The following is a 23,481-nucleotide window of genomic DNA, read 5'->3' as shown; positions in this document are numbered from 1 at the left end:
TTGTTCCCCTCCCACCACATGAGGACCACTGTTTTGACTTGTATGACCATCAGTTAGTCTAATGATTAAAACTACTAAAAAATTTTGCACATATCTTTTGACATGTGTCTCATTTCTCTTGGGTTTACACATGGAATTGCTGGGTTAAGGACAGACTTGTGTTTAGCTTCAGAAGGTATTGCTAATTTATCCTCTGTGATAGCAACTCATAGTAAAAATTGGAATTAAATGATTTGAAGCCTCTGATGAAGTTTGAATATCCTGAAACTTCTCTTTGTTTTGCAGTGTGTTTCATTTTGTCAAAAATATCCAAAGAAAACTCGGCGTCATCTTATAGTTGCCGGTAATGTAGTTTTGTTTCAGTCAAATAATTTTTTCTACATAAGTAATTTTTTTTCTTTGTCATCTTTCCTTAGGATCGTCTTTCCTTGTGGGTTGGCACGCAGTTGTAGGACTGCAAAATGGGTCTCCGGATTCACTTTGTTGTTGACCCACATGGTTGGTGCTGCATGGGTTTGATTGTCTTTGTCTGGTTATACAATATTGTTTTAATTCCCAAAATTGTCCTCTTTCCTCACTATGAAGAAGGACATATTCCAGGCATATTAATAATAAGTAAGTTCCTGATCTTTATTTCTTTATATAATTAGTTTTCTCATTGTGAATATTTTTGGAGTCTAGTATCACTATGATACCTTTTCTTTTAATACTATTAGCACTATTATTATTAAGTTACTTACTAAATAAGGGAAGTTTTAAAAAAGACTGGCTTTTATAGATTTTGCAGGGTTGGATAAATGTATCCTCTCCATGGCTAACTGCAAAGTATATATAGGTCGTTTTGTTTAAATTGAAACTGGCACAGTAGTGCTATTTTGTGTGTGTCTGTGTGTATTTTTAATGTTTCTATTATGTACTTATTTCAAATGTGGAAGAAGTTTTAAGAATGAAGATGATATACATTACTGAGAAATGAGACTTTCATCATACAAAGATTACTAATTACGTTGATTATGATAACACTTTGAACTTCTGGATAATTATTTTCTGCTGTCGTTCATTTGGTGATGGCTTGCTTATGATTAAAAGAATAAGACTGAAATGATATATTTTACATGTACGTGGCATTTGGAGTTTCCTTGTACATTATGTCATTTTGGCCTCACGAGGGCTGTGGGAAATATAATCCCTATTACACAAGTGATAAAACTGACCAGTACCATGCAGTCATTCCTGGAGTTAGCACTCAAACTGAGTTTCCTCTTACTGGTGCCGGGCCTCCTCCCTCCCCCGCCAAATGCCTATTTTTTTATTCATTTAAAAGGTAGAATTATAATGAATGAATCTGTTTTTCCTTACTGTTGTTTTTCTAGTTATTCTTTTAAAAACTCAAAATTTTTAGATTCTTTATTTTCACATTACATCAATATCTTAAGCTCAATTAAAAGGAGCAATTGAATATCTCTAACTCAAAGTAATTTTGAAGATAGCCAGTTAGAGGTAATGAAAAAGTTTAATTGTAGGATGGGTTTTAAAATACTGCTTTGATTCTGTCAAATATAGTAGATGTAGTAATTAAAAGGGAGCCCATTTATGCCATTATTGACAAGGAATCTCTGTTAATAAAAAATCTGATTTATAACAAGTTTATCAGTTATTATGCAAAATAATATTTAAAGTTAATATGTATGAGATAGTCCTCTTGGCAGTAGTATTTGATGAATGAAATGAATATTTAATTATTTTATTTAATCATTTTTCCATTTTAGTTTTGAAAATTATTTATTCTGATGGTAGTAATTAAAACATGCATTTAAATTTTGAATATGCTTTTTGATAAAGTGTTTTGAAGAATAAATGACTGATTTTATTTACTTAACTTTCTTATTTATTTCAAAGTATTCTATGGCATTGCCATATTTTGTCTGGTTGCTTTAGTGAGGGCCTCATTTACTGATCCAGGAAGACTCCCCGAGAACCCTAAGATTCCACACGGAGGTATGGCGCTCTTCAGATTGATCACTTTTGCTCTCTCGGCATTATTAACTTTGTGAATGTATTTTATAGCCTTTAGTATGTATTCATTATATATGTTCTCTAACACCACTCTCAAGTCTTTTCTCCGATGGTTCTTTTCTAGACTTCTTTTTTTTTTTATTATTATGTTATGTTAATCACCATACATTACATCATTAGTTTTTTTTTTTTAAGATTTTATTTATTTATTTGACAGAGAGAGACACAGCGAGAGAGGGAACACAAGCAGGGGGAGTGGGAGAGGGAGAAGCAGGCTTCCCACGGAGCAGGGAGCCCTATGTGGAGCTCGATCCCAGGACCCTGGGATCATGACCTGAGCCGAAGGCAGACGCCTAACGACTGAGCCACCCAGGCGCCCCTACATCATTAGTTTTTGATGTAGTGTTCCGCGATTCATGTTTGCGTGTAACACCCAGTGCCCCATGCAGAACGTGTCCTCCTTAATACGCATCACCAGGCTAACCCATCCCCCCACCCCCCTCCCCTCTAGAACCCTCAGTTTGTTTCTCAGAGTCCATCGTCTCTCATGGTTCGTCTCCCCCTCCGATTCTCCCCCCTTCATTCTTCCCCTCCTGCTATCTTCTTCTTTTTTCTTTTTTCATATAATGTATTATTTTATTTAAAATCGCAAATCCCAGCTGACTCCCGGTATCCCCCACTCTCTGCCTCTTTGTAGTTTACTTGTTTTTCTTGTCTCCTACTCTATACCTATATAGCCTCTGTGAGGGTGTCGATTTTTTGTTTTGTTTTCTTCGTTTGTTCAGTGCTGTATCCTTAGTGCCCATCTCTGTCACTTAGTAGATGCTGGGTAAATGCTTGTTGAATGATACATAAGTACCTGATATATTTTTATTTAATAAAGGGATCTTTTTGATGGTGCCCCTCTCTTGGTGATATTATAAATAGATTATTGCTTAGAGTAAATATCTGTAGTGTAATGGTACTATTGCCTACATTTTTCCAAGTTCTAACAATTCAGTGAAAAATTTGAAAGCTTTTTATTTTAGTGTCAATTGAAGGTAGTTTGGGGTCACCTTATTGCACAATAACCATTTGAACCACAAAAATGAATTGAAAATGTATTGCTTGTTTTATTACATGCCAGGTATAGTAAACCTCAGGAACTCTCTTTCCTTCAGTTTCACTTTCTGATCATTTGTTCTATAAACTTTGAGAACTCTCTGTACTTTCTTCTAAGGAGACATTCCTATGACTTTGCTGGACATTAGAGAATCAGAACACTTTCTGTAGTACTTCAGTGCTTTCCAACCTTGCTGACATTAGAGTCACCAAGGGAACTTTTAAAAATCTCAGTGTCCTGGGGCGCCTGGGTGGCTCAGTCGTTGAGTGTCTGCCTTTGGCTCAGGTCATGGTCCTAGGGTCCTGGGATCAAGCCCTGCATCGGGCTCCCTGCTCAGTGGGGAGTCTGCTGCTCCCTCTCCCACTCCCCCTGCTTGTGTTCCCTCTCTCGCTGTGTCTCTCTCTCTGTCAAATAAATAAATAATTAAAAAAAAAATCTCAGTGTCCTGATCCCAATCCCATATTAATTAAATTATAATGTATGGAGGTAGGAGCCAGGTATCAGCATTTTTCAAAGATTCCAGGTGATTCCAGTGTGTAAAAAATTGGGGAACCTATTAATTCCTTCTGAAATTAGATTAGTGGCAAGTCACTAAGGGAGTGAGTCTCCCTTGAGTTCCTGAATGTTGTTTTTTGAGACCCATCATTTAGGGACATATGTGGCCTTGCAAATTTAATGATTAAATGGGAATGATAAGACACTGATGTTTATGTGACTGTAGAAGTTTCTGAGAACTGTGTCGAGTATTTCGTTTCTATTCACTTAGAGAAGCAGCATCACTCTCAGTTTTTTTGTGTGTTTGGGCGGGGCGGGTGGCAGTCTGCAGTTTGTACGGAATCTGTTTTCTCAACTAACCTAACCCAAAGAAAGGCTCTCTAACACATTGATGGATGTATTGCCTCCTTCATTTCTAAAGCCCAGTGTTTCTAGAAAATTAGAGAAGCAACCTTTTCCTAACTCAGGACCGTGATGTGATGAGCACTGGGTGTTATACGCAACTAATGAATCATTGAACACTACGTCAAAAACTAATGATGTACTATATGCTGGCTAATTGAACATAAAAAAAAAAAGACCCATTTCTGATAAAATCTTTAGTGTGCAGTGGTCACTCAAATGCCTACATGTATCAGATACTGCAAATCAGTGAAAGGGGCCAAGAAAGAACTATTTCATATTGAAAATCTCATATCCAAAGGCAGTAGCTGCAGTGAAATTGTCACGTAGGCCCGGTATTCATAGATCTTACAATTTTTAAAGAGAAAACAGAGAATTAGTTTTTTTTTGTTTGTTTGTTTGTTTTTTTTTTAAGATTTATTTATTTATTTGACAGAGAGAGACAGTGAGAGAGGGAACACAAGCAGGGGGAGTGGGAGAGGGAGAAGCAGGCTTCCCGCCGAGCAGGGAGCCCGATGCGGGGCTCGATCCCAGGACCCTGGGACCATGACCTGTGCCGAAGGCAGACGCTCAACGACTGAGCCACCCAGGTGCCCCAGAGAATTACAGTTTTTAAGAGCACGTTTGTGATTTAAAAAAATTAACAAAAAATTAAAAATTTAAAAACATTGGTTTTAAGTGAATACTAAACAAGGTGTGTCTGTAGGCCTAACTGAATCTGCATTCAACCACCGTGTTACCTTTAGCTTATAGACCCTAGTGATGGAAGACTCCATGGTATCTTGCTGCTGTTCGGATGTCTGCATTCTTTCTGATCTCAGTTGACATTTGGCCTAGGTTTCTTCACTGAGTCCCGAAGACTTTACCTTTTGCCCAATTGAAAAAAACAACCACCACCACATTCATTTATTGTATTTTAATATTTCCAAAGTCCTTTACTATCTCCTATCATTTGATCCTCATGGTAATTGCATGAGGTAGGTAGACTGAATAATCAAGTGTAGATCGTCCTCTGTAGGTCACAGAGCAGGTTGTTATAGAGCTGCGGTGACACCCAAATACTTGTCTCCATCATCTTTTTTACAATGCCTCTATATAGAGGTTAATAATTTGAGCCCGTTATTCACCTTTGCTTTGATTCTGGGGAATATTGAAGTCATCATGTGCCTCCTGATGCTGATTTCCTGATTATTTTGTAAATATGGTTTTAACTTAGTAAAAAATAACAAAATTTTAACAGTAAAAAAATAACCTTAGCATTACTAGAGAGTTGGGGCTATAAGAAGTGACATTTATTCATCACTGTTTTAAGGTTGAGCAGTTTCATATAATTGAATTCATAGGAAAGGAAACTTAAGCCCTAATACTTTTGATTTTAACCATGTTTTAATTGAATTACTCTGAAATATTTTACATGACTTTCTGGTTTTTTTTATAATCGATTTTAAGTAAATTTAGTATCTATGTGACTTGCCAAATATATGAGGCAGTTTGAATATAAGAGGAGGTTCTGCTGTCCCACACAAAGATCCCCAGAATTTGACTTTTATAAACTTCTGAGGATGTAGATGAAATGGTCAAATGAAATCATTAAATCTCTATTTATATTATTCAAATTAATCCCATGCATGCTTGAAATATAGAAATATTACTTTGTCATTTTCAAGTTTTATGAAATGATTTTATTTAATCTCTTAACTTTAAAAAAAGCAGCTTTATTGAGTATAAATCACATGCCATATGATTCACCCATTTCAGATGTACAATTTATGGCTTTCAGTATGTCCACAGAGTTGTGCACCTGTTACCACAATCAATTTTATGAATGTATGTACATATGTATGTTGGGGCTTGAACTCCTAATCCAGAGATAAGAGTTGCATGCTCTACTGACTGAGCCAGCCAGGCGTCCCACCCCAATCAATTTTAGAACATTTCCTTTTTTTTTTTTAAGATTTTATTTATTTGACAGAGAGAGAGCACAAGTAGGGGGAATGGCAGGCAGAGGGAGAAGCAGGCTCCCCACTGAGCAGGGAGGTAGTTATGAGGCTTGGTCCCAGGACCCTGGGATCATGACCTGAGCCCAAGGCAGACGCTTAACCGACTGAACCCCCCAGGCGCCCCTAGAACATTATCATCATCAAGCTCTTAACTTACATGTTTGACTTCAGTGTTTTTTGTCATCATTAGAGCCACTTTGAGTAGAATCACCCTGTTACAGAGCAAAATCTTCCAAGTTTAAAAAAAAAAAATGTAGCGTGTTTAAAATTTGTGTCATAATGTCCCTTGAAATTGTACCCTGAGTGGTAGGGACACGTGCTATTAATGCTCAGGGTCATGTTTTCACTTGTAGTTTTGCTCCCCTCCCCATTTCTTACATTGCTTTTTAAAGGAGATCTGTTAGAGACTTACTACCATTTATTTTCTACATTGGCAAGTGATTCTGTCAGGGAACCTCTGTGAAGAGCCAAACGCTGTATTGATTTTCATAGTTTCAAGTTATATTTTTCTCCCTAAAACATTACTTTGTGGTTTGAAATACAGTAATTGAGAGGATCTAATAAGTCTTTTAAAAGTCTTACTTAGAAGGTGATTCCTTTCTTTCTGAGGGATAAATAAAACAAAACCAAATCTTGCCTTTTGTTTATTCATGCATTTACAGCATTAAGAGGATCCATGCAACACAGCGGCATACTATTTACCTAGGTTACTTACTTAGGTGTACCCAGGCATTTATGGGGTCTGTCTTCTTTTCTTTGATTTATGTTTTGATTTTTTTTCTTTAAAAAAAGTCACTTTTCTATTTTTCTTTCCTTTAAAATTTTTCTTTGCTTTAAAAAAAGTCAGTTGTCAATTTTTCTATAGCTACCATAAATTAGCAATTGAATTCTCTCTCCCATGGGCTTTTTTTTTTTAATTTAAAATTTTTATTTTCATCACTTACAGATGGTATTTTGCCTTCTGATTCCCCTCCCCCCCACAGGCTTTTATTTTATATTAGATGCTAGTACAAAAGTCTTCAGACATCAGAATATGTCAGTCACCAAGGTCACATTTGGAATGAATAAACCTAAAGAAGGAAAGGGAAAAGAGCAAGAAATGGTTTCTAGATACGTAGAGTAGGTTAAGATGGATGGATTTTTTTTCTTGTTATATGAGGCAAAAACATAGATGATACTTTAATTTCTAGGTATTTAAAATAGTGATTTTTTTCTTTGTTCTCTAAACACATAGGTGTGTGTGTGTGAAAATGTGAGATTTCAAAGCCGTTTTAGATACTTGTATAGTATCTTAAATTTAGCCAAGGAATGGCTCAAGCTCTTTCTTTAAACAAATTTGTGATCCAGACCATAGATTGGCAAACTCTTCTTTACCGTACAGGTCTAGATAGTAAATATTTTCAGCTTTATAGACCGTACAGTCTCTGTCACAGCCCCTCAGCCCTGCCATTGCAACCCAAAAGCAGCCATAGATAAAACGTAAAGGAATGGGTGTTCATTTGAACTGTGTTCAAATAAAACTTTATGTATGGACACTGGAATTTGAATTTCAAGATTTTTACATATCACACATTCTTCTTATTTTCAATCGTTGAAAATTGTAAAAACCATTCCTAGCTCATGAAAACAGGTGGTGGCCTGGATTTGCCTGTGAACTGTAGTTTGCCACCCCGTGGTCTAGACTACACAATTACAGGCTTTCTCTCACTATAACCAAATGCTGTCTTCTTTTCTGAGGATACAACATTTCAAGTGTGAAATAAAGAGTTTTACTCTCTAGAATATCATATGCTGAAATGACCAGTATAAATATACCATATTTATATTTTAAGGCACTGGTTTTTAAAAACTAAAGTTTTTCTGTTGTCTTTTAATGAAAATTAGCTCATCGGGGGAGTCTGCTTCCTGACTCTATTCCTTGCAGTATGTGAATTCAGAATTTTAACACTGGGATGTTTGGGAGCATCTTGCTAAATGGGAAAAGAGTAATCTGCTTGTGACATTGTATTGTGCTACATATGAAATGAGTTTTCATTTCAGTTACAGTTAAATAATACTAATTTAACCATCTAAATTAAACTTTAATGTTGCTTTCTCACATAAGTTTTTATTAAAATAAGAACTGTAAGTAAGAAATGAAAGAGGATCTTAACTCTAGGAAACAAACGGAGGGTTGCTGGAGGGCAGGTGGGTGGGGAGATGGGGTAACTGGCTGATGGGCTTTAAGGAAGGCACGTGATGTGATGAGTACTGGGTGTGATATGCAACTGATGAATCACTAAATTCTACCCCTGAAACTAATAACATAGTATGTGTTAACTAAATTGAATTTAAATAAAGAATTAAAAAAATGAAATTTTAAATGCAAAAGTTAATTTCTCAACTTTAATATTATTGGAACAATTAATTTGATATTATTATTATTATTGATTTCTTCTATAGCAGAATGTTTTCCTAATACTTCACTGTAGAAAATTCCAGTATATTGATTTTACTCCTGGTCATTAAACTAAAATAATGGAATTAATATAAGGTATCTTTGAGAATATTGAATACTACCTACTATTATCTTCTTTTACTTATATTTAGAATCGTTCATTTTTAAAAATTCATACTTTAGCAAGCATTTAGTGACCACCTACTGTGTGCTAGGGTCATACTTTACATATATGAATATTCACTCAATTTTACTATTACTATGCCCATGCTTTAAACAAGGTTAGAGTGTAGTTTAAATGTAAGTGATGGAAGGTTTAAGAATTTTGTAAAAGTAAAACTCCATTTCAACAAATATTAAATAGATACATTCTGTATAATAGAGCAGTTGTCTTGATAGATGACTTTCATATAGTTCTCATAGATCTGATTAGAAAAATTTATAATGAAAATAAATGACTTTATTTCTGTAAACTTAATGTTTTTAGCACAAAACTTAAATGTGTGCTCTTTAATTACAAGGTAGAGGAAATTGCTATTTGGTTGTAAGAGTTTTGTAAAGAACTACCTTATTTCCATTAAATAATAATTTTCTTGTAATCATCTTTACTTCTGAAATCGTCCTAATACCTCCTAAATCCATCTGAAACACAAAATTTTCCTACCCTCTCCCATAAACACTCCTAAATGAATTCACTGATATTAAAAATATAAAATGTTTAGGAAGTGGGAATGCTATCTCTGTTTTTCTAATGAGTGTATAGGATTGATTTTTTTTTTAAGCTTTTATTCATTTATTTGAGCAAGTGAGAGAGAGAGTGCGTGCGTGAGCACAAGCTAGGGGAGGGGCAGAGGGGGAAGGAGAAGCAGACTTCCCGCTGAGCAGGGAGCCAGATGGATGTGGGCTGGATCCCAGGACCCTGAGATCATGACCTGAGCTGAAGGCAGACACTCAACCAACTGAGCCACCCAGTTGCCCTTATAGGATTGATTTTTGACTTCTTAATAAATGAAACTAGGATTCAGAATTATTTCTTCTTTAGAGTCTTTAATAAAATTTCTAGAAATTAATTTGTACATAAAATTCTGTTTTAATATAATAATTTGGTTGTGCTTTCGGGAATTGTCATTAAATTTTTTTTAAAAATTTTATTGTTATGTTAATCACTATACATTACATCATTAGTTTTTGATGTAGTGTTCCATGATTCATTGTTTGTGTATAACACCCAGTGCTCCATGCAGAACGTGCCCTCTTTAATACCCATCACCAGGCTAACCCATCCTCCCACCCCCTCTAGAACCCCTCTAGAACCCTCAGTTTGTTTTTTACTTATAGCAAATACGTCCATAACCCGAATACATTATTTTCTATCCCTTAGTTTGACTATTAATGGTGTCTTACTATTATAGTGTTTAAAATTAGAAATGTATAGAATAAGACATGCATAGAATAGAGAAGCAATATTTGTGGCAAATTCTTTTACAGTGAAGATGTAGAAGAAGAAAAATCTTGGACATACATATTGAAGACTTCCTATAAAATCTAAACTGTTGTTGCTAAATTTCAACATTACTCATTTGCCTTTATTAAGTGGATTTTAATTTCCTTCTCTAGAACGGGAGTTCTGGGAATTATGTAACAAATGTAATTTGATGAGACCAAAGCGTTCCCATCACTGTAGCCGCTGCGGCCACTGTGTTAGGAGAATGGATCATCACTGTCCATGGTAAGAAATTTATGATTTATTTTTAGAAAAAAAAAATAGTGAAAAATAAATCTTAGTACTTAGCAGATTTAAATAAAAGTTATATTAAAATCATGCAGTTTTAAAAAATCCTTCGGTAAGGATACTGTCAGGTTCTGTGAGGTTCTATCAACTGCCTAAGTAATTTTTGCACAGAGATCCTATCTTTTCTAACAAAGAGCTATTTGAGCAGAAGATTGATGTTCAGTGTCAATGCACCCAAGTGTACAAGAGAACTAAGGTGGTTGTATTAAATGAGGCAATGTTTGTAAAACATTGTAGTGTAGCATCTGACACAGAAAAAGCACTTAAATAATAGCTGTTACTGTCTCTAACTGTAATAAATCGTATACATTGCATTGTTTATATTTCCCTTTCCAGTTGTTTAATTAAAGAATAACACATCTCAGATACTCTGATAGCCTCATTTCTCCCCCTGTAAGCTTTTTTCAATATTATGTATTGCACGCAGGTATTAAGATTCCCTGCAAGCTGGATGTGTGTAAGAGGCAGTTAGCTGATTCTCCTGAACTGGCAACATTTTTGGTCAATAGGGGGCTCTCTTGTAATATTTTTAAAAACAGTTCTGTTGAGAAATAGAATTTTGAAAACAAATGCTGTGAGAATTCTGCATTGTATCTCATTTCAAAGCTGTCACAAAAATCTGTGAACAAGATATTGTATTTAATTCTGTTTTCCTAGCATGGGATCTCTGTATAAATATTTAAACTAGTATAGTGTAGCACTTTGTAAATATATCTAAATACGTATATATTTATGTTTGTACACACATACATGCACATATACAAAGTTAACTGCATAATGGGCTTCTTAAATTTATAACTGCATTTATCTATAGTTGACTCAGTGGTGGAGTTTAGCTTTGCTGGATGATGCTGACCAATTTAGAGTTCCCCATATTTTCTGATAACTTACTCTGATAGCACAAGTTAATATTTGCAAGCTTTTAGTGAAAATTTGATTTTTACTATAAACTGATTATTTAAACAATGTAATTTCCCGAGATTAGGAAAAATAAAAGCATTTTAGATAAAAGCACTTTGTTACTATATAAAAAAAGTTTAAAATTGTCTAAGTCCATCAGTGGGATAATATAGCATATAATATATAGCCGATGTTTAAAAAATGTGCCTTGAATTTAAACAGATTAATTCTCAAGTGATTTTCTAAACCTCAGCGATCTGCTTACAGTTACAATAGTAATACATTAAAAAACAAAAGGCTGGGTAAAACATGTATTATTAGGCAAGTAGTAACCACACTGAAAAACTCAATTGTATAACCTTTTTTAGAGTAATGTTTCTGATTAACTAAGAATATAATAAATGTTCATGTTATGGTTGGATATTGATACTTCCTTTTAAAAGAATGCAAGAGTTTAAGCTTAAAAAATAATCAACCAGGAGATGTTTAGGTACTGTGGAGATTAGCGACATGCTTTCTTTATTTTTTTATTTTTTAAAGATTTTATTTATTTATTTGACAGAGAGAGAGAGAAAGCGAGAGAGGGAACACAGGCAGGGGGAGTGGGAAAGGGAGAAACAGGCTTCCCGCCGAGCAGGGAGCCTGATGCGGGGCTCAAACCCAGGACCCCGAGATCATGACCTGAGCCGAAGGCAGTCGCTTAACTGACTGAGCCACCCAGGCGCCCCCTTTCTTTATTTTTAAGGAATAAAGATTAACTTGGTGACAAAAAATATGCTATTAATCTAAATTCTAAGATTGGGCGGTGAGCTCTCTGTTTGTTGGCCTCTGCCGTGGTTTTCAGCTTCTCAGAGTACTTGTGGGAAGAAAAGTAGAAGTAGAAGGAGTTGGAGGTAGGGAAGGACGGTAGACCAGAGGCCTTAAACAGATCGAGGGACTTTTGTGATTGAATTCCTTAATAGGGCATTGCCAAGGTATCAGAGAGTGAGGGAAATAGTGTGAATTGGAAGCAAGGAAATTTTTTGATATTTTCAGAAACTGCATTATCTTAACTGCCTAACAGCTTTAGATTTGGAGGTCAGTTCTCAGATCACCTGGAGATTTTCTCTCTTTCTGGCTTCCTGAGTAGTTTGTTACTGAGAGAACTCTTACATATAAACTGAGTACCTTTGCATTTCTCAAAGCTCTCTGGTTAAGAATGCCATCATTAAAGCGGGGTGGGGGGGGTGGTGGTGAAGGAGGATGGGATAAGGATAAGTCACTGAAGCCATAGCTGTTGGAGAGTATGTTTGAGTGCACAACGTGAACACACTTCTGTGAAGGCCCTGCTTGCAAGTCGCAAAACACAGGAACTTTCATGTTTACAAAGCATGAGCTCTTAAGTTTAGGGAATGCCTCTTTGTGTTTTGCATTTACTTCTATGATTAAAAAAAAAAAATAGTTTAATGATACATCTTTGAAACAACAGTTTGTTAGGAATTGCACCAGCTGTATCTTTTTTTCCCCAAACAATGGCAGTATAATGCTATAGGGAAATGAAGACATTTGTGCAAGGTAAGTTCTAGTTTTGAACTAGGGTTTTCTGCGGGAATTATAAAATATTCTGAAAATTTGGAACACTAAAATTTTCAGCCTGCATCAGCCTTGAAAATTTCAGGGTTACCACGTTAATTATTTTTCCTAGCTATGATTCATGTTGTCATGGTGGAACTGTAGCTCTAAGAATTTGTAAATACTTGTGGATATATATTTTCAGCGGCCAAGGATAGAATGGAAAAGTAAGACAAATCGGGAGTGCTTAGCAGTAGGTCAGAGTGGCAGGTTTGTCTTCTTACTTCGAATCATTCAAATTGCTCTCCACAGCTGGGATGCTGTAATGGAAGAGCACTATCTAGAAGAAAGTTCTTGTTCTCTTGGCTACTGTCGCTTCCTCTGGCAAGTGTCTTCACTCCTTTGTTCCCGTTTCCATACCAATGAAACGAGGAGACTGCCATCTGCTCTTCCTGCCACACCGGGTGGTTGTGAGTTGAAGACCGATCGCATCCATGGACTTCCTTTGTGAAGTAGAAAGAGCTTTCCAAATGTGAGGTGGCGTATTTAGCGTATAGCTGTTCCTGTGTGCTGTGGGCTTGTAGGCTGAAGTGGCATTAGCATAGCTCCATAAAGTCAAGCATATATGAAGTTGTTTGTGTGTATTTTCAGTTTTCCCGGTCCTGACGTGAGCATCTTATTAAAGTTTAAAATACTGTTTCTGTTTTCCTTTTTTCTCCAGGATTAACAATTGTGTGGGTGAAGATAATCATTGGCTTTTTCTGCAGTTGTGTTTCTACACGGAACTTCTTACTTCCTACGCTCTGATGTTTTCTTTCTGCCACTATTATTACTTTCTTCCAGTAAAAAAGCGTAACTTGGTAAGAAATGTTTATAGCCACTAATGTTAGAATGACGGTAGCATACAGTTATTAACATGTGGTTCCTTTACGTGCAGAAGATTGAAAACAAAAAACAACCAAAGTAAACGCTAAACTTGGTTAATTTTAAAATATATTGGGATTGAGAAAGTAGACCTTCATCTGACGTTCCCTTTTAACCAAATCCATTTATGATTATCTATTAGGGTTGAGTGACTTTCTTGAAAAAGCAACATATTAGATCTTTCGGTATATATGTTTTGGTTTAAAAATACCTACAACAATGAGGAAGCCTGGGTGGCTCAGTTGGTTAAGCGACTGCCTTCGGCTCAGGTCATGATCCTGGAGTCCCAGGATCGAGTCCCGCATCGGGCTCCCTGCTCGGCAGGGAGTCTGCTTCTCCCTCTGACCCTCCCCCCTCTCGTGCTCTCTCTCTCTCATTCTCTCTCTCAAATAAATAAATAAAATCTTAAAAAAAAATAAAAAATAAAAATAAAAATACCTGCAACAATGAGAGAGTAAGTGAAAAATGCTAACTTCTTGTTTCCTTTCAGGAATAAAAATAGACTTAATTTTTTAAAGGTTCTCAAAGGAATGTTAAGTTTTTGAGAAAAGGGACTTTTCTCCCCTGACTTTTAACAATAACGAAAAGAAGAATTTGCAGAATCCTTTAAAAAGTTGTTGTTATATATACCATTGGAAACAGTGCTTTTCCCATTTTGTACAGGAATAACAATAGATCTTAGTTAAGACTTGTCCCAGATTGGTGATGTTAGGGGTGGTTGTGGGAGTAAGAGCAGTGGCAAGTTCTAAGTACTTGACTATATACGTATCAACACCATGCTGTTGGGCATGCTGTTGGCATGTTGTTTCCATTCTCACTTTAATGCACACAACAACCACATGAGGTGGGGTACACTTTTCCCCCATTTTTATAGATGAGCAAAGAGACTAATAGAGGTTAAATAGGTAGTTACTGAAGGCACAAAGCTAGTAATTATTCAACTGGTTTTAGTTGTAGAGCTGGGATTTGAATCTGATCATGTGTTTTTGAATCTTATCTTCTGTGTTTTGTGTGTACAGTTGATACTCGGTCTGATCTTGTGCATTATTTGGACTTGGATTGTGTTTTTGAAGTACCGCGTGTGTGTGTGTGTAAGTCAGAGAAAGAGGCAGACAGGCAGACAGAACGGAAAGAAAGCATGCACAAGAGTGCCTGTGTGTGTGTGAGGAAGGAGGTTAGAGTGGGAGCAAGGGAAGAAAGACCAGAATCCTTGATCGAGAAGGGGAATTTTTCTTTCCTATTTGTATCATTTTATACTGTTTAAATCTTTTTTTTTTTTTTAAAGATTTTATTTATTTATTTGACAGAGAGAGACACAGCAACAGAGGGAACACAAGCAGAGGGAGTGGGGGAGGGAGAAGCAGGCTTCCCGCGGAGCAGGGAGCCCGATGCGGGGCTCGATCCCAGGACCCTGGGATCATGACCTGAGCCGAAGGCAGACGCTTAACGACTGAGCCACCCAGGCGCCCCTATACTGTTTAAATCTTAAAAATGACAATCTCAGTGGTGGCACATATAATTAAATTTTGGAATAAGGGAGTGAAGGGCCTTTCTAAAGAATAAGGTCGTTAAGTTCTGTGTCTTTAGGTCATTTTTGTATATATTATCTTTTTTTTTTTTAAGATTTATTTATTTCAGACAGAGGGGGAATGCATGAGGGGGAGGGGCAGAGAGAGAGGGGGAGAGAGTACCAAGCACACTCCTCCCTGAGCGCAGAGCCTGACGCAGGGCTTGATCTCACGACCCTGAAATCACGACCTGAGCTGAAACTAAGAGTTGGATGCTTAACCAACTGCATCACCCAGGTGCCTCTATATATGATCGTTTTGTATAAGTAAAAGAGGATATTTGCTATTGTTGCTTGGCTGTGTATATTAGTTTGGTCTTGTGATGATTATGCTTATTAAATAAAGATTGAGCAATTAAAATGAGATACTAATAACCGAAAAAAGTTCAAAAGGGAGAACTTTAAATATGGATGTTTGACATTTTCACACTGAGAATTTAGGGCATGCTAGTACTGTAGTTTTAGAAATGTTTTATCTGAGGGCACCTGGGTGGCTCAGATGGTTAAGCGTCTGCCTTCGGCTCAGGTCATGATCCCAGGGTCCTGGAATCAAGTCCCGCATTGGGCTCCCTGCTCCTTGGGAGCCTGCTTCTCCCTCTGCCTCTCTCTCTGTCTCTCATGAATAAATAAATAAAATCTTTTAAAAAAAGTCTTATCTGATTTATAGATTAATTTCTGATATAATTAGCATTATAGTTAGAAGATGTAAAAGGTTGAATGTATTCCCCCAAGAGTAACCTCTTTCAAATAATGGAGCCTAATAAGAAAAGCATTAAAATTGCCCAGTAAGATTAAGGTCATACTTTTTTAAGGAGAGAGAGATACAATTTGGTGATGTTAATGAAAACTTAATGGAGGTTCTCTAGGAGGAGGTGCATTGTAGTATAGTGAAGGGATTGGCAATTTGACCCTCCATCTGTTTTTATTAATAAAGTTATATTGAAACAAAGCTACTCTCATTTGTTTCCATGTAGTCTACAGTTGCTTTTGGGCTACAATAGTACAGTTAAGTATTTGTGACAGGATCATGTGGTCCAAAAAACCTAAAATATTAACTCTCTGGCTCTTTATATTGAGTTTGCCAACCCTGGTAATAGAATGATCTTGGCTTTATAAACAGACACCCCTAGGATCAAAGCCTGGCTTTTGTTATTATATGTATAACCTTTGACACCATGTTTAACCATTCTGAATCACAGTGTTCTCTTGTGGAAAATGTGAATAATAAGAGATTAAATGAGATAACACATGTGAAAGTATCTGATACATAATAGATGTTCAGTTTATGTTATGTTTGACTTTATAAAAGCTCTCAGAAGGAGGAAACAGTTTTTCTTTGGCCTGTTAATTTTTTTTAAAGGTGATAATATTTGAATCCCTAGAAATATATATATATAAATATTATATGTTATATGATTTTATTAAATATATATTTACGTGCATACTGAATGTTGACAAAACACCAGCAGAATAGTAAATGTTTAAGAGATTGGGGCACCTGGGTGGCTCAGTGGGTTAAGGGTCTGCCTTTGGCTCAAGTCGTGATCCCAAGGTCCTGGGATCGAGCCCCACATTGGACTTCCTGCTCAGTGGGGAGTCTGCTTCTCCCTCTCCCTGTCTCCTCCCCCTGCTCATGCTGTCTCTGTCTCTCTCTCTTTCTCAAACAAATAAATAAACTCTTTAAAAAAAAAATGGGATTGTTTTCTTAAATCTCTTTCTGATAGTTTGTTATTAATGTATAGATACACAACTGATATTTGTATATTGATTTTGTATCCTGCAACTTTACTGAATTAATTCACTAGTTCTCACAGTTTTTGGTGGTGTTTAGGTTTTCTATATATATCATGTCATCTGCAAAGGACAGTTTTACTTCTTTTCTAATTTGGATGCCTTTTATTTTTTTTCTTGCCTTATTGCTCTGACTTGCAGTACTAAGTTGAATAAAAGTGGTGAAAATGGGCATTCTTGTCTTGTTCCTGATCCTACAGGAAAAGCTTGCAGCTTTTTATTATTGAGTATGATGTTCCTCTGGGCTTGTCATATATGGCCTTTATTATGTTAAGATATGTTCCTTCTATGCCTAATTTAAGACTTTTTATCATGAATGGATGTTGAATTTTGTAGAATGCTTTTTCTCCATCTGTTGAGATGATCATGATTCTTTTTTACCATTCTACTAATGTGGTGTATCACGTTGATTGTTTTGCAGATATTGAACCATTTTTGTATCCCTGGAATAAATCCTACTTGATCATGGTGTATGATTTTTTTAATGTATTGTTGAATTCAGTTTACGGATATTTTGTAGAGGATTTTTACATCTATGTTCATCAGGGATTTTGTCCTGTGATTTTCTTTTCTTCTAATGTTGTTGTCTGATTTTGGTTATTAGGTTAATGCAGGTCTTGTAAAATGATTTTGAATGTGTTCCCTCTTCAGTTTTTGTAATAGTTTGAGAAGGATTTGTATTAATTCTTCTTTGAGTGTTTGAAGCTATCTGGTCCTGGGCTTTTCTTTGTTGGGTGGTTTTTTATTACTGGTTCAATTTCCTTACTAGTAATTGGTCTGTTCAGATTTTCTGTTTCTTCATGAGTCAGTTCTGGTACGTTGTATGTATGTTTCTAGGAATTTATCCATTTTCTTCTAGGTTGTTCCATTCATTGCTATATAATTTTTTATAGTAGTCTTATATGATCCTTTGTGTTTGTGGGGTGTCAGCTATAGGGTCTCCTCTTTCATTTCTAATTTTATTTGAGTCCTCTTTTTTTTTTTTAAGTGAATCTAGCTAAATTTTTGTCTATTTTATCTTTTCAAAGAATCTGCTTTTAGTTTCCTTAATCTTTTCTGTTGTCTTTTTAGTCCCTATTTCATTTATTTTTGTTCTTCTCTTTGTTATTTCTTTCCTTCTACTAACTTCTGGCTTGGTTCATCCTTTTTTTTTTTTTTCCTAGTTCCTTGAGGTATAAAGTTAGGTAGTTTGAGACCTTTCTTTTTTCCTAAGGTAGGCATTTGTTGCTGTGAACCTCTCTTAGAACTGCTTTTGCTACATCTCCTAAGTTGTAGTGTGTTTAGTTTCTACTTCCATTTGCCTCAAGATATTTTTTGATTTCTGTTTTGATTTCTTCTCTGACCCATTGGTTGTTCAGTAATATGTTGTTTAATCTACACATATTTGTGAAATTTGAATTTTCTGTTTTTTTCTTATAATTGATTTCTAGTTTCCTACCATTGTTGTTGGAAAAGATGCATGATAAGATTTCAGTCATCTTAAATTTATTAAGATTTGTTTTGTGGCCTAAACATATGATCTTGTCCTGCAGAGTGTTCTGTGTATGCTTGAGAAGAGTGTGTATTCTGCTGCTGTTGGATGGGAGGATCTATAAATGTCTGTCTGAGCTAATGTGTAGTTTAAGTCCAATGTTTCCTTGTTAATTTTCTGTCTGATCTATCCATTGTTGAAACTCAAGTATTGAAGCCCCTGCCATTATTATTATTATTTTTAAAGATTTTATTTATTTATTTGAGAGAGAGAATGAGAGAGCATGAGAGGGAGGAGGGTCAGAGGGAGAAGCAGACTCCCCGCTGAGCACTCGATCCTGGGACTCCATGATCCTGACCTGAGCCAAAGGCAGTAGCTTAACCAACTGAGCCACCCAGGCACCCTGCCCCTGCCATTATTGTATTGCTCCCTGTTTCTCCCTTCAGGTCTGTTAATATTTGCTTTATGTATTTAGGTGGCCCTCTATTGTTTGCATAAATATTTACGAATATTATATCCTCTTGTTGGACTAATCCCTTTATCATTATGTTGACCTTCCTTGTCTCTTATTACAGTCTTTGACTTAAAGTCTATTTTGTCTGATATGAAAGTATAGCTTCTTCTGCTTGCTTTTGGTTTCCACTTACATGGAATATCTTTTTCCATCTTTTCATTTGCAGTCTGTTTGTCCTTAAAGCCGAAGTGAATCACTCATAGGCACCGTATTGTTGAGGGTTTTTTCTTTAATCCGTTCAGCCATTCTTTGTTTTTGATTGGAGAGTTTAGACCATTTACATTTAAAATAATTGTTGATAGGCATGCACTTAATATTGCCATTTCGTTAATTGTCTTCTGGCAATTTTATAATTCTTTGTTCCTTTCTTTTTCTCTTGCTCTCTTCCTTTGTGATTTGATGATTTTCTATAGTTGTGTTGTTGTGTAGGAATTGCTCAGCTAGTTTCTGGATTTCTTTCAAAGAGAATTGTTCCATATGTAGCAGTAGATTCAGCGTGCCCGTAAAAAGAGTTGAGTTCAGGAGCCTTGTATGTCACCACCTTGGACTGGAATTCCTTTTCTTTTTTTTTTTTTTTGGTCTCTGTTCTGTGATGTGCTTCATTGCTTTCTTTGCATTTTTCCTCTTTGAGAGAGTTTATATAATTTCTTGACTCTCTGGCTTGATGACATTCTTAAGTTACAAACATTTCTTGGCCAATGTTACTTCAAATATTTCTTCTGCCAAACTTTTCTTTTGCATTTCTGATATTCTGATTTTATGTACATGAGAGCACAGTCTTTTCTGTATTTTCTTTTTTTTTTTCTCGATGCTTCAGAGTGGATATTTTCTACTGACCTTTATTCTGGTTTACTGATCAGCTCTTCTGTCTAATCTGTCAAACCCTTCTACTGAGTTACTCAGTTCTATTTTTCACTTTCAAAATTTTCATTGATAACTTTTTCATAGATCACTTCTTTAGTGAAATTCTCCCATTTGTCATCTATACTTTTGAACATTTTAATTAAAGTTATTTTAATGTCTATGTCTGTCAATTTCAGTATTGAGATCTACTTATGGGTCTGTTTCTGTTGACTTTTTTTTCCGTCTCTCTTAGTTTCCAGATATTCAGTCCTTTCTTCTGACACATCTGATAGGTTTTGTTGGATACCAGGCATTTTCTGTGACTAACTGTAGATAAGCTGGTTGATTTTTTTTTTTTTTTCAAGATACGATTTACTCCTTTTTTTGGATAGGAAATAAAGAGAAGGCTCATCTTGATCCAACCAAGGGTTTGTATGACAAATATTTCTAAGGTTAAATAACAGAACATTGGTCTTAATACAGCAGTTCCTTTGAACATGACATTTATTAACATTTATTGAAGTTTTATAAGGATTTATGATTACTGGGCTTTTTCTTTGTGAAGGACTCCTTTCAGTTTTCCTTCTCTCCTATGATGTAACCCTTCATGAGTCTCAGCTGAAAAATTTAGGTATTTACTGTGGATCATGCCTTTTCCTTGTTCTTCCCCAACTCTCTGAGATTACAGACAGTTCCGAGCCTCTGCTTGTGCTTGACCTTTCATACCGGGTATGAATTGACAAGTACCTTATGGTAAAAAGCAGTGCAGAATGTAGGACTCACCTTAGTGCATTTCTGTACTCTTGGATCTTGGCCCTCTAAGCCTTGGCTAGTTTGGCTACTTCCCAATGTCTTCAGTCAGTTGCTTATTCATTAATTGGATTTTATGTGGCTTTTAGTAGTGTTCTTATTGAGGTGAGTCTCATAAAACTTTCCCTCAACAGATGACATTGGCTGTAGCATTTTGCTTAAAAATGTCTTTCCAAGTGATTTTTCTTTTTTTTTCAAAGATTTACTTATTTTAGAGAAGGAGAGTGAGCAGGGGAAGGGGCAGAGGGAGAGAACATCCAAGCAGATTCCCGCTAAGCTCAGGCTCCATTCGGGGCTTGATCTCAGGAGCCATGAGATCAGGACCTGCACTGAAACCAGGAGTCGGATGCTTAACCGACTGAGCCACCCAGATGCCCCACTTCCCAAGTGATTCTAATCCGTGTTGCCTAAATTTGCAACTCCAGGAGGCAACACTCATGTCATAGTCTATAGAAAAGGTATCCTTTGGAGTTGTGCAGATAGTGCAGCTCTAGCCGTAGGGTTTGAGAACTGTTGTGCTGTAGGAAATGAGGCTTGGGATGGACTTTAATATAGGTAGAGATTAACCAGATGAGATGGAGGAAGTCATTGTTGGACAAGAGAACAACTAAAGGTTAGAGGCAGTCATTGAAATAATTGGTTTTAAGGTCAAATCTGTTCTAAAATACTAATATACTGTCTAGCAAATATTTCTAAGGTGAAATAGAACCTTGCTCTTACTGTAGCAGTTCTTTTAATGGTGACATTTATTGTATTTTTTTTATAAGGTAGAAAATAACTACAAGTAATTTCAGTACAAAAGTCACCATTATTACCATTGACACTTAAAAAAAAAATAACATTTTGTCGTGGAATATTCTTCAAACAGCCCTGCCCCATCAATTTTTTTCTAAATTTTTGCCTGTGTCTTTTTTATTTTTCTCTAAAACAAATAATACTATAACCAGCTCTTCCCTTTGTGTGGAAAGCTGGCCAGATAGTGTCATAAACATGTTAAGTCACATTGTTACCCTTTCAGTTATTTGAGATATGAAATAAAGATCCCCAGATGTCCCTGATTATCTTTGGAGATTGTATTAATGATTACTGTGCATCTTTCTTGTAGAGATATTAGCACAATTAAGGGATGCCATGGACTTTGACCCTGTGTTCTTCTGTCAGTCCAAGTGAAAAAGCTTTAGTCTGTGTTCTTTATACCCTCTCAGGTTGGTAGATGGCAGCATAGTATCTTTTCTAGCCAAATTCTAAGGCCAAGTGCTTGTTCTCTGGGTGGGAAAAGAAAGTGTTAACAACTCTTCCTTCAGTTTTTGTTTCTGTTGTTTGTTTGTTTTTAAAGTAAGAGCGTTTATTCACTAAACAAAAGAAGAAATGGATTGCCACTTAACCTTTGTTGTAATGGCACTCAGCCTGTATTCAGTAGAAAACTGGTATATTTTGATTAAGCTCAAGGAAAAGAGAGTTGAGAGAGAAAGCAAGCTGTTCACAAACTGGGAAGTAAAGGGCTTGGGACCCTGATTTTCTTCCATTTCTCTTCTCTTAGCTTCCTCTTGTCGGGTCTTTCTGGGCTGGATTGTTTTAACCGCTTTGCACTTGCCCCATTTTTTTTTTTTTTTTTAGAGTAACTTAATACTTTTTAAATTTCTTCTTATTCTTTACTTTTAAAATATCCACCCCTCATGAACTTTCAAGGATTTATATGTTTTTACTGTGTGAGATATTGAGGAAATATTTCAAATATCCTTTAATGAGGGAAGGAGGGGTATAAGACGTATAGGAGGTAAGGAATTTATTCATCATGATTCAATGCCCAAAATAAGGATGTATTTTTAAGCTGTAGATATTGATATATATTCTAAGTTTTATACTAAAGAAGGCCTACAGACCTAAAATGAATAAGTATTACTATCTTCTTTGTAAACGGTCACTAAAATAATCTCAAGATTCTAAGTATTAAAACAAAAATACATAAATGGAAAAACTGTAGAAAATAGGTATCTTTCTAAGTAAACATGGATACCTTAAGCATTTTTAGTCAGAATCACAGAATCCAAAATCAGTAAAGATCATAGGCTTTGAGATATTTGGATAAGTTTTTCAAATGTTAGATGTCAGTTTAGTTTGACCATCATTTGTATTTATCATGCCAATATAATGTTAAATTTTACTTTTTAAAACCCCTCTTGAAACTAGTGTCTTATTTTAAGTAGTTACTGGGATGAAATCATTTTAAAGATTTTAAGACTTTGATTGGCAGTGATTTGGCATTTTAAATTAATAAAATAAATGGATATTAAAGAAAATTTTCTTTGACCAAGGTCCATTTTTGACTATTTTCCACATATTTATTTTAAGTATTTATAAGCAAATGCCTAGTCATTTGGTATATTATTAAAGTATAATAATATATTTCATTTTATTGTTTGCTAGCTTACCAAAAGCAATATTAGAAAATTATAGCTGTATAATTAAATATGAAGGAAGGTATCACTTTACCTAGTATGCTTTTAAAAATTTATTATTCATGGATCATGAATATATCATTAGTCATATTTTTCATGAATTTTGCGTTCTGTTACTTGATCTGTAAGCATTTGATTAGTGGAAAATGCCAACTCATTTAAAATACCTCTGAGAGGATAAGTAGTATGGTTCCCATTGTACAGAGAAGGTGACAAGAGTCAGAGAGGCCCAAAACTTGTCTAGTCCGAGAGTTACCACTTGGCAGAGGTATGATTTTGACCCATTTCTGTCTGTCCCTGAGTCAGTGTTCTTTCCATAGTACCAAGATGCTATTGTACTTTTTGTATTTTTCCCTAGGGTGATTTTTTTTTTTTAAACAATATTATGTTCACATTGTTAATTAAAA

At 35.6% G+C, this 23,481-nt stretch overlaps 1 protein-coding gene across 4 annotated transcripts in view; it reads left to right on the top strand.

Annotated features, from left to right (window-relative positions):
- Positions 1–23,481, top strand: part of ZDHHC21 (zDHHC palmitoyltransferase 21) — a 61,067-nt gene that overhangs the window by 13,333 nt on the left and 24,253 nt on the right. For all 4 annotated transcript variants that reach the window (XR_014139996.1, XM_031040075.2, XM_081803000.1 and 1 more), the window contains exons 3-6: positions 417–615; positions 1,900–1,998; positions 10,070–10,181; positions 13,417–13,555. Coding sequence is in view for 3 of the 4 variants with exons in the window: in XM_031040075.2 (XP_030895935.1) it covers positions 462–615; positions 1,900–1,998; positions 10,070–10,181; positions 13,417–13,555 (504 nt within the window). In the remaining variant the exon portion in view is untranslated. The remainder of the gene's footprint in view (positions 1–416; positions 616–1,899; positions 1,999–10,069; positions 10,182–13,416; positions 13,556–23,481) is intronic.

Source organism: Leptonychotes weddellii, chromosome 14, assembly GCF_054177405.1.
Source record: "Leptonychotes weddellii isolate Sample4059 chromosome 14, ASM5417740v2, whole genome shotgun sequence".
Taxonomy (NCBI): domain Eukaryota; kingdom Metazoa; phylum Chordata; class Mammalia; order Carnivora; family Phocidae; genus Leptonychotes; species Leptonychotes weddellii.
The sequence above is the reverse complement of the archived record's forward strand: the minus strand, read 5'-3'. Positions and strand labels throughout refer to the sequence as shown.